General features: G+C 40.5%; 1 protein-coding gene across 1 annotated transcript; it reads left to right on the top strand.

Moving 5' to 3' along the window:
• On the top strand, positions 9,221 to 10,018 carry LOC107620778. The gene has a single exon (XM_016322902.1). The coding sequence runs from the start codon at positions 9,221 to 9,223 to the stop codon at positions 10,016 to 10,018; it is 798 nt and encodes a 265-aa protein (XP_016178388.1).

Genomic DNA, 12,719 nt, shown 5'->3' on the forward strand with positions numbered 1-12,719 from the left:
CTTTAAAAACCCAAATCCATCACACGACATGCAGAAAACCTCCACCTCCTCGTCAAAACGAAACCCGACTCCAGCTCGAGTCATCTGTCTTACTAACCGACTCTTTAGCTGCCACCACCACACTCTCTTTGTCCAAACGGCGGAGAGACTTTTTTCAGGAAGAGCGAAAAGAACTCAAAAATACATAAACAATAGCGCAAAAGAGAATTCGAGCTCCTTGCTGCCTAACTCCCATCCTTATCATGGTTCCAAAACTGAAAGGATATATTAAGAATGAAGAAACTATAGGAAGCACAAGTATAAAACGCAAACTGATTAAAGATGGAATTTAGAGAAGATTCACTACATTAAAGGCTATAAAAAGGATTAAGGCTATATTAGGTCACCAACATTCACTTGCCATATAAGGTCGTTGTAGTGCTGGCGTGGAAGTAATAATATCATCTCATAATTGTGTTTAGTGATTCATTACCGAGAAGGGCTTTAGGACTACTTTAGTGCAATTAGAATCTCTAAATAATGGATGTACGCAACCAATTTTAGGGACATTTTGGAGCTTTAGTTCTCTAAGTTAGTAATGACAGTACTATAATATTAGTAGTGATGTGAAAAAGAAAAGAGTGAAACCTCATCTTGACCTCTGGTGATTTCACAAAAATCCCTATTCGCACCCTAAATAAAGTTTAATGTCATCACGACTCCTATCATTCACTTCTGTTAGACATTATGTATAACATCCTAATTACTCTAAGTCTTACCTCATGTCATAAAACAAAGATTAATCAAATGTTACGACAATTCTAAGACTTATATAAAGGATTAGTAATACGAGGAGCCCGATGAAGAAATAAGCTAAAAAGCAGAGTTTCAAAAGCGCAAAACGTTCACACGAAGCTACAAGCATAAAGGTACAAGATATAGATATAAGATAATAGGGCATAGGTAGATATAAGAGTATAGTAATCATAAGATACTAGCTTCAGTCCACGAATTTCGGCTGACTAGTTATATACAGACATACAGAATTTTGAAAGTTACAACAGTATACAACATATCTCTCTCAAAGTAAGCCTCTAAGGTAAATATAAATACAAAAGTGAGAGTACTGAAGAAAAGTAATCAAAAGATTCCAAAAGATAATCAAGATCCTCCACTCTGTCTCCATCTTGCAACTCACCGAGGTGGGTTACGACCTGCATCTGAAAAACAACAACAAAATATGGTATGAGAACTGGAGGTTCTCAGTATGGTAATAATGCCCAGTAACGTAAGATATAAGATTTCGGGACGCCAGAGGTAATCCTACAACTTCATATCAATCATAATATTCAAGCTTAAAACATAGTTAAGTTCAAGACCACCACTTAAAACCATAATGAACGGGGCATTCTTTCTTAAAGGAATTCTAATCTAACAGTCACGCCGCTGTCCCACAGCCTTCACCAGCCTAACCTCCATGCGATCCCATTGTCATCGCCTACCGATCCTCCTCAATCCCAGTAGAAAACACAAGTAATAGCAATGCAAGTAAAACACAAGTATAATCACGTATATCAAGTAATTCAAGAAACAACTAAGCATGTTATACAATTAGGCAAACAATGCAAGTCGGCAAGCAAGCAAACATATAGAATATGCACATGATGAATGCCTGCCCTATTTGGCTGTGATATCACATCGTCGGTTCAACTGCCAACCCGACACATCCCCATAGAGATGTCGCCTTTCGGTCACGAATAAAATGGGAACTCCCTGGGATATCGTTCCTGGCACACGGTCTAGGATATAGTGCCTGCACACTCTTGTGATTCTGAAAGGATGCGAGTGGGATATTCTGCCACAGACTTCACATCTCAACGTAAGCAAGATTAGCCACTGTCCTTACGCCACCGCCGCAACCTCGATAAGCGGGATTAACCACCGTCCTTGCCAAACGTATAGCGTCTCAACAATCTCAGTATAAAACAACATATCAGTGGTTTTCAAAATTTATTTTCAGTACTCAGTAAAGTCAATATTTTAACCTCGAGTCCTAGACTCGTCTCAACCATCAGTAGTCCATAATTCCACAATCCATCACACAATCATTATTACAGTACTCCGCCATCTCACCCAACTAATCCATCCTCAGTACTCCAAAAACTTAAGTCTCTGTCTTCTAGATTCATGCGGAAATTCACTAAATTAAGTTACTAACTCACCCTTAGGAGTATTAGGACCTAATTACTAGATAGTATTCCTAAACAGTACTTAAAGAATGTTTGGAAAGCTAGAGAACCTTGAAAACGAGGAAAAACGATTTTTCAGCAAAACAGGGCATCCGCCTACGCATGCATGGTGCCGTGTACACGCGGTCATTGAAATTTCCCATGTCGTGTACGCACACGTGTGCCGTGTACGCGAGGAGGCAAGGCAGGAACGATCGCCCGCGTACTAAGTCATGGGGTCGCATACGCGTGCGTGAGTTTTGGCCCATCCTGCGTACACATGCATATGCCACGTACGCATGGAGGCCAGGCAGAATTGCACGCTCGTGTATGGGGTACCCGCATACGCATACACTCCCAAAATTTGAAAATTTTGTAAAGTTGCAGAATTTAGTTTTAAACACCAAATTTAAACGTTCATAACTTCCTCTACAAAAATCTATTTTCATCAAACTTTATATCAATTTAAAACTCTTTGAATCATCTTTAATTTTAAACAAATTCCAGCCAATTTCAAAAACAGAGGCTCAAGTTATGATCCATCAAAGTTCACTAAAAACTGATTTTTACCAAAAGTTAGCTAGGTTCTCAAACTTCTAAAATTCACAATCAAGACCAATTTATCATATAACCAAAATAGTGCAATGTGCCAAAATCATGTTCATATATCTTCCAATTCATTCCACAACCTACCAATACACATTTTCATCATTTTTATCTAAAGATTCCTACTTACACATCACCACTATTCAATAATTAACAACTCAACATCAATTCAACAATCCTCAACATTCATCAATATCAACAAGCATCATAATCCATTTATCACTCCTCAAAATTATCATTATGCAACTTCAATCTCAAAATCAACAACAACACCAAAATTCAAGATCAACATTTATCATAATCATCAATTCCATCATACATAATCAATTCAATCCTATCCTATGGTCCACTAGCCTAAATGTCCAGAAATATTACATATTACATAGAGGAAACCAAAACCATACCTTGGCTGATTTACAATATGCTCTATACACTAAATTTGTGTCCAAACCAAGCCTCCAATCACAAGAATTAGCTCCCAAGGTTCCAATTCCACAACTTCAACTTCCAATTTGATTTTACACCAACAATATTTAATCTAAACCACATATATCACTACAATTAACCTCTAAACTCAAAATCTAAAAAATCCACTAGAGGGTTAGGGTTCTTACCTTCTCCAAATATCATAGGATCACAAGCCAATAATCTCTTCAAGTTAGATTGATCCTAAACACATCAAAACATCAAAATCTTAAAACCCCAAGCACTAAATTTTTGGATTTATGGAAAGAAAGGCTGAGAGAGAAATCGATACTTTTTCACCAGTTTCTTGGGTGGATTTTGTAGAGCTCTTCGTGGTAATTGCGTGGCCGTAAACGGTGCGGCAATTGGAGCTCCGTAGCTCAAGTTATGAGCTTGGGAAGTTAGAGGTGAATAGTAACAATGGAGGGTTTCTCTCCTTCTTCCCAACTCAGCTACATGTGTTGTATTTGTGGCTGAGTATGGTTCATTAATGTGTGTTATATATGTTGGACTTGGGCCCAATTTAGGTCCGGTCCAACCCGTTAGTGTTTTTAGCCTGTTTGGCCCAAATTTGAGCCAAATATTTAAAATTAGTGCCCGGTTTTCAACTTTAATTATTTCCCTAAGTTTTTCTATAGTTTTTACTGCTCTCACACAGTACTAGAAATATTTAAGCTGGTACTACCGGCTAATTTACTGGTATGCATTTTTACATAATTTTTCGCAGAAAATTACATTTTTCAACTCAAAAAAATCTACTGAGTTCAAAAATTATATTTAAATTTTCTAATTAACATTCTAAATTTTTGAATCCTATTTTGGGCAATTAGATTATTTAATTAAGCGGTTAATTAATCGCGGTTCTTACATTCTCCCTACCAAATAAGAAATTTTGTCCTCAAAATTTAGTGATTACCTGAGAATAGCTCGGGATAATCTTTTCGCATCTCGAACTCCAACTCCCAAGTATGCTCTTCCACTCCCGCTCTTCTCCAAGCCACTTTAACCAACATAACTTTCTTTCCACACAACTTCTTCATACTAGTGTCGTCAATTCGTACTAGTGTTACTGGAAAAGTCAGATTCTCCTTCAACTCAACCAACTCGGGCTCTAACACGTGAGACGTATCCGACGTGTACTTACAGAGTTGTGACATGTGGAATATCTCATGTAAGTTAGACAAACGTGGCGGCAAAGCTACTTGATATGCCACCGGCCTGACTCGCTTCAAGACTTCAAAAGGTCCAATAAACCTCGGATTCAACTTCTTAGTTTTGATCACCCTTCCAATCCCAGTTGTCGGAGTAACCCACAGAAATACATGCTCACCCAATTTAAATTCCAACAGTTTCCTTCTTTGGTCCGCTTAACTCTTCTGTTGGCTCTGTGCAGTCAAGATTCTGGCCCTAATCTGTTTGATCTTCTCAGTGGTCTCTTCCACCAAATCCGGCCCTAACATACTTGCTTCACCGGCTTCATACCAACACAGTGGAAATTGGCACTTCCGTCTATACAAAGCCTCATACAGAGCCATTCCGATGCTCACATGAAAACTGTTGTACGCAAAATCTACCAATGGCATGTAACGGTCCCAACTTCCCGGTTGATCCAAAACACATGCCCTTAGCATATCCTCCAACGTCTGAATAGTCCATTCTGACTGTCCATCCATTTGCAGAGGATATGCTGTGCTGAGACATAGTCTCATTCCGAAAGCTCTTTGGAATGCACCCAAAAACCTTGATGTGATCGGGGATTACGGTCTGACACTATCGTCTTAGGCACAACGTGCAACTTTACGATCTCCTTGATGCACAACCTCGCCAATTCCTCTAATGAGTAGTTCACTCGGAAAGGCAGAAAATGAGCGAATTTAGTTAAGCGATCCACGATCACCCAAACCGGTCACAAAATTTATTGCAATTCCTTCCCACTTCTACTGAGGAATCTCAAGTGGCTGTAACATTCCTAGCAGTCTCTAGTGCTCTATCTTCACTTCCTGACGCGTCAGACACTTAGATACAAGTGTAGCTACGTCACTTTTCATCCCAGGCCACTAGAACATCTTCTTTAAATCATGACACATCTTCGTACTACCTGGATGAATGGAGAATCCGCTGCTATGAGCTTCTGACTATAACTCTTTGATGAACCCCTTTGTATAGAATTTGGGGGTTTTATCAATATTCTATCACACTTATCCATATAAAATGCATAGTTTCATGTCTCCTTCCTAATTTTGCTTGATGATTGAAAACATGCATTTTAAGCCTTAAATATACTATATTTTTATCTCCCTCTATTACCATTCGATGTCGTGATCTGTTTGTTAAGTGATTTCAAAGTTTATAGGGGCAAGAATGGTCTAGAAGAGAGGAAGGAAGCATGCATAAGAGGAAGGAGCATGAAAAATGGAGCTTTGGAGCATTAGCATCGACGCGAACGTGTGGGAGCTTGGATTTGGGATTGGTGCGCAAAAGCTGACGGATCCGCATGGTTGGGCAGAAATCTCATCGACGTGTACGCACGCTTGACGCGTATGCATCGCTCGCAAAAACCCAGACGACGCGTACGCGTGACGCTCGGCACGTGACTTCATTAGTGAAATCGTGGCTGGCGATTTCTGAAGAGCTCCAGGCCTAATTTGAGCTGAATTCTGGAGGGAAAAGACCCAAGGGACCAAGGAGGAAAGGGAGATTCACACATTAGAGAATTTTCTAGCTAGATTTTGAGTTTATGGTTCTAGAGAGAGAAACTCTAACTTCTCTCTAGGTTTTAGCTTTCTCAATTTCAATTTCACTTGGATTCTTTGGTTAGATATGAATTTAATTCAATTTTACATTGCTCTAATTTGTAGATCTCACTCTCCTACTCTCATTTAGTGTTGTTCTTACTCTAGTTTTTTTGGATCTAGGATTTGGATATTGTTTACATTGATTTCTATTAATGCATTGAGGAATTTCATGTTCATTGTTGTTAATTGCTTTATTGTTGTTCGTTGCTTATAATAGATATCTCTAATTTTGAATTCTCTTCTCAATTGCACAATGTCTTTCATTCTTGTTCACCAAGTGTTTGAGAAAATGTCAACTATAGCTATGGAGTAGATTTTCACTCTTGGCTTGGGGGTTGGGTAATTGGAGACACTTGAATCGTCAAAGCCTTTTGTTGATTGATAATTAAAAATTGCTAACTGATTTAAATGACACTAACTCTAGTCTTTCCTTAGGATTTGACTAGGACTTGTGGACTCAAATTGATTATCTCCACTTGACTTTTCTTCATAGTTAGAGGTTAACTAAGTGGAGCAATAACCAATTCTTATCACAATTGATGGAGGCAATGAGGATAGGATTTCTAATTCTCACCCCTAGCCAAGGATTTTACATTAATTGATAGTCATTCACTTGCTAGCTTAAGTTCTTGTTTTCCTTAGTTCAATTGTTAATTTCTCATTGCTTTAATTCATGTTCATTTACTTTTTTTGTACTCAATTTCAAACTACCAATAGAACTCCTAACCAATGATGTGCATCTTAGAGCAACTCCTAGGGAGAACGACCCGGGATTTTACTCCCGGTTATTGATTTTGAATTGTGGCGACACATTTTCTAAGTTTGATGCGTTATAGCTTGTTGGTTTAGACTATACTCATGACATAATTCTATTGGAAAATTCTATACCGACAAAATATCGTGCATCAAAATGGCGCCGTTTCTGGGGAGTTGCATATGTGTGCCATGTTGTTGGTTAGTGTAAATATGTTGATATGTGAATACTTGCATTTTTTCTTGATTGTTTGCTAGTTCAATTGTTAGTTAGGATTGATTTTTGTTTAGTGCATCTTGTTGTCATGAGCTCTATGCTTCTTTCATTGAATGATACGTTCATTACCGGATCCGAGCTTAGCCCCTTTTGATCTGGAAATTGTGAGAACTATATTACATCTTAGGCAAGCTCGGAAACGGTTAGCCTTTGGAGGTGGTGAAAGGGTTCCTACCAATTCACCAACCGTACCCGAGGTTGAATCCGAAGCGTCATTTGAGGAAGAAACCATCTACTCTTCCATTGATACTACTAATACCTCTTCCATTGATCTAGGTACCGATACTATGGCCGCTCCAAGAAGAGTCACTCTTAAGGAAGCCGGTGCTCCGGACTTTGTTCTTCAACCGCTTCAAGTGCGTCATCCGGAGTTAAATACTAATTTTGAACTCAAAACCGCTTTGATTAATCTTCTACCTAAGTTCCATGGACTTCTCGCCCAAGATCCTATTAGACACCTTAGGGACTTCCAAGGTGTATGCTCAACAACTAGGCGGGAGGGTTCCGATGAGGTTGCTATTTGGTTGTTTGCCTTCCCATTCTCTCTTGAGGGAAGAGCTAAAGAGTGGTTCTACACTTTGCCCGATGAGATTGTTGGTGATTGGGATTTGCTTAGAAGAGAGTTTTTAGATAAATTCTTTCCTCCGGAGGTGACAGATAGGTTGAGGAAAGAAATTTCATGCATTGTCCAAGGTGAATTGGAAACACTTTATGAGTATTGGGAACAGTTTCGGAAGCTTCTTGACTCATGCCCTCACCACATGATTGAAACTCTAGTGTTGATTAGCTATTTTTGCCAAGGAATAAAACCTCAAGATAAGATCCTCTTGGATGCTTCAAGTAATGGTTCCTTGACAAAGTATAGAACGGCAGAGGAAGCATGGCAACTTATCACTGATTTGGCCGATTCCACCAAACATGCTAGACAAAGAAACAACCATCCAAGAGCCATAGATGAAGTTTCTTCTAGTGGTTAGACCACCGCCCTTACCAAGACCTTAGGAGAAATGGCAAATATTCTCAAGCAACTCCAACTCAATCAACAACAACCTCCACCTCCTCAACAACAACAATGTCAATAATTGGTTCCTCAACGAGTGTGTAGAATTTGCTCTTGTTACTCTCATGACACCGATGAATGCCCAAGTCTCCAAGAGGACAATACCTTGGTGGCTACCAATGCCTACTACAATCATCCAAACCAAGGTTATCACCAATAAGGAGGCAACTATAATCAAGGGGGTAACTATAATCAGGGTTGGCAAGACAATTCCAACCAAGGATGGAGGGACAACTATAATCAAGGAGGAAGGGACAATGGTGGGAACCAAAGGTGGAACAACAACAACCAACAAAATCGGTACCAACAAAACCCTCCATACCAACAGCAAAACCAAAGAAGCACCTACCAAACCTACCAACCACCTCATCAAAGGCAAGCACCTCAACTCAACCAACCACAAGTGCCCCAAATCACTTACCCTCCTTCTTCCTCCAACCAAGATGAGATACTCCGTTCTATTCTTAAAGGACAAAGAAAGTTTCAAGCCTCGTTTAACTCTAGCATCAACGGTCTTACCTCAACCATCCAAGCCCTTCTTTCCCGTATGGAACCAACCTCTACCTCTAATGTTCAACCCTTAAGCTCTAGTGCACTACCTTCTCAACCTTTACCCAACCCCAAGGGTGGCATCAATGCCATCACCTTGAGGTCTGGCACTAGATTGCAAGAGAAGGGTCCCGATGAGCCAAGTTCAAGAGATGTCACTCAAGATGATGATGTGGTGGAGGTAGAAGACATGGAAGAGGAGGATGAGGTACAAGAGGTAGTTGAAGAAGTGATTGCTCAACCAAGGAGCGGAGTTCTTAAGGATGGAAGTGTCTTGCAAGAAGCTACTCCAATTCTATTTCCCACATTGGCAAGGAAGACCAATAAGCAAGTTGAGTTAGATCCCAAGATGGTGGAGATATTCAAAAGGGTTGAGGTAACCATTCCTCTTTTTGATGCTATCCACCAAGTCCCTAAATATGCAAAGTTTCTAAAGGATTTGTGCATGAACAAGGAAAAGATCCACTAATTAGAAACTATTCCATTGGGAAGCCCAATTTCAGCTTTGATGGGTGATATACCGGAGAAGTGTGGTGACCTCGGCCCTTACCTAGTCACTTGCACCATAGATGGGATACAATTTGTTGATTGCATGTGTGATCTAGGCGCCTGTGTGAGCATTATGCCTTTGTCTATTTATAAGGTCTTGAAGCTTCCACCATTGAAACGGTTGTCTTGCTGGTTTGTTTTGGCGGATAAAAGCATAATTTCTGTAGTTGGTATTGCGGAGGATGTTCTAATGAGTATAAAGGGGTTGGTCTTTCTGATTGATTTTCATATTCTTGAGATGCCCCCTAGTGATTCCGGAAGGACTTCATCTATCTTACTTGGGAGGCCATTTTTAAAGACCTCCTGGTTCAAATTAGATACTTTTTCGGGTACCTACTCTTTTGAGATCGATGGAAGAACGGTGAGCTTTAATCTTGATGAAGCCATGAGACATCCACCGGAGGACCATTCTACTTTCCAGTGTGATATAATTGATAATGTGGTGGCCGAAGTCTACCATGATGGTTTTGATGAGAAAAGTATGATTCAAGGTCCAAGTGTGGGGAGTTTCCATGTATGTGAAGAAGATGCCTTATCACCTCCGGTGTTGCCGGATGACCGAGTGCCAAGTCATGAACAAAATGTAGATTTGAAACCACTTCCACCCTACCTAAAATATACCTTTCTTGAAGATAACCAAAAGCTCCCAGTGATTGTTGCAAAGGAGCTCACCTCCCAACAAGAGGAGAAGTTGCTTAATATCTTGAGGAGAAACAAAAGGCTATTAGGTGGAGCTTGGCGGACTTGGTTGGCATAAGCCCTCAAGTATGTGAACACCGAATTTCCTAGAAGATGGAGCCATACCCGTTCGGCAACCTCAAAGGCATTTAAATCCCACCATTCTTGAGGTTGTGAAGAAGGAGGTCACCTGCTTGCTAGAAGCTGACATTATTTATCCGATTTCGGATAGTGAGTGGGTGAGCCCCGTGTAAGTGGTTCCAAAGAAATCCGGTGTTACTACAATCAAGAATGAGAATGGGGAGCTTATAGCTACAAGGGTCCAAAATTCATGGAGGGTCTGTATTGACTATCGGTGCTTGAACTTGGCCACTAGGAATGACCACTTTCCATTACCTTTCATCGATTAAATGCTTGATCGCTTGTCCGGTAAATCTCATTACTGTTTCTTAGATGGCTATTCTGGTTATTTTCAAATCCACATTGCTCTGGAAGATCAAGAGAAAACCACTTTCACATGCACAAGCCCCTTCAGAACATATGCATATAAGAGAATGCCATTTGGCTTGTGCAACGCACCGGCTACGTTCTAAAGGTGTATGATGAGTATATTTGCGGATCTTCTTGAGCATTGCATGGAGGTGTTTATGGATGATTTTAGTGCTTATGGGGATTCCTTTGATCTTTGTTTGGATAATCTTGCAAAAGTATTAAAAAGGTGTACTGAATCAAACCTTGTGCTTAATTTCGAAAAATGGCACTTTATGGTAAGACAAGGTATTGTTTTAGGGCACATCATCTCTAATGATGGTATTTTTGTTGATCTGGCAAAGGTCGATGTTATTTTTGGTTTGCCATACCCCTCTTCTGTGAGGGAAGTCCGTGCGTTTCTTGGTCACGCAGGTTTCTACCGGCGTTTCATCAAGGACTTTAGTAAGGTGGCACTACCTCTCTCTCGATTGTTGCAAAAGGATGTGGAATTTGATTTGAGTGAAGAGTGCATGGAGGTATTTGACAAGTTGAAGATTGCTTTGACCCAAGCTCCTATTGTGAGAGGGCCTGACTGGAGTAGGCCATTCGAGATCATGTGTGAAACCTCAAACTATGCGGTAGGAGCGGCACTAGCTCAGCGCGAGGGTAAAAATCCTTATGTCATTGCCTATGCCTCTAAGACTTTAGATGGAGCCCAGTCCAACTATACTACCACCGAAAAGGAATTGTTAGCAATTGTCTTTGCCTTGGATAAATTTCGGGCTTATTTACTTGGCTCTAAGGTGGGAGTATATTCGGACCATGCAGCTTTGAAGTATTTGTTGGCCAAAAAGGAATCGAAACCAAGGTTAATCTAATGGGTATTGCTTTTGCAAGAGTTTGATCTAGAGATCAAAGATAGGAGTGGTTCCCAAAATTTAGTGGCAAACCACTTGAGTCGCCTTGAGCATACAAAGGGCGATTCCACTCCTATCAATGATACATTTCCTCTTGAGGGCTTGCTAGCAATATCCAAGGTGATCCCTTGGTATGCACCTATTGCCAATTACTTGGTTGCTCGCACCTTTCCTCCTGATTTTTCTCAACATGAAAAGGATAAGCTCAAAAGCGAATCCAAATATTATATATGGGATGACCCATACTTGTGGAGATGTGGTGCCGATCAAGTAATCAGAAGGTGTATTCTCCAATCCATATTTCAGCCTATCTTGGAGGCTTGCCACTCTTCTGAGGGTGGTGGCCACTTTGGTCCTCAAAGAACGGCTAGAAAAGTCTTAGACTGTGGATTTTGTTGGCCTACACTCTTCAAGGATGCATCTCTCTTTTGTAGCTCTTGTCCACAATGCCTTAGGTTTGGAAATATTTCCAAGAAGAATGAGATACCCCAACAAACCATGTTGTTTTGCAAAATTTTTGATGTTTGGGGTATTGACTTCATGGGCCCTTTTCCAAACTCTAATGGTTTTATATATATTCTACTAGCTGTTGACTATGTTTTTAAGTGGGTGGAGGCAATTTCCACCCGAACTGATGATGCTAATGTGGTTCTTTCTTTTGTTCGCAATAACATTATTTGTCGCTTTGGATCACCACGAGCAATCGTGAGTGATCAAGGCTCTCATTTTTGCAACAAGAGGATGACATGTTTAATGAAGAAGTATGGCATAATTCACAAGGTGGCCACAGCATACCACCCCCAAACGAATGGCCAAGCCCAAGTCTCCAACCGGGAAATCAAGCGCATATTGGAAAAGATTGTGAAGCCTCATAGGAGGGATTGGAGTTCTAAGCTCGGCAATGCACTTTGGGCCTACCGGACGGCTTATAAGACACCGATTGGTATGAGCTCGTTCCAGTTGGTCTATGGGAAGGCTAGCCATCTCCCGGTAGAGGTAGAACATAAGGCTTATTGGGCCGTAAAAGAATGCAACTCAGGTTGGGGGGGCAGAATCAAAAGGAAGTTACAGCTGGTGGAATTAGAGTGTCTGAGATTGGAAGCCTATGAGAGTTCGAAGCTCTACAAGAAAAGAATGAAAGCGGTGCATGATAAGAATATCAAAAGAAGAGAATTTAAAGCTGGAGATCTTGTCCTTCTCTACAATTCTAGATTGAGATTGATGCCAGAAAAGTTAAGATTAAGATGGGAAAGACCTTATAGAGTGGAGAAGGCGGAGCCATATGGGGTGTATCACTTGAGTCATCCTTCAAGCCCCACAATCTTCAAAATTAATGGTCATCGTCTGAAGCTATACCATGGAGAGAAGATGAAAAGCAACAAAGAGGTTGAG

Source organism: Arachis ipaensis, chromosome B10 (assembly GCF_000816755.2).
Source record: "Arachis ipaensis cultivar K30076 chromosome B10, Araip1.1, whole genome shotgun sequence".
Classification (NCBI taxonomy): Eukaryota; Viridiplantae; Streptophyta; class Magnoliopsida; order Fabales; family Fabaceae; genus Arachis; species Arachis ipaensis.

Excerpts from the sequence above, each read along its gene's own strand:
- LOC107620778 (XM_016322902.1), top strand. The coding sequence starts at position 9,221 with ATGGGTGATATACCGGAGAAGTGTGGTGACCTCGGCCCTTACCTAGTC.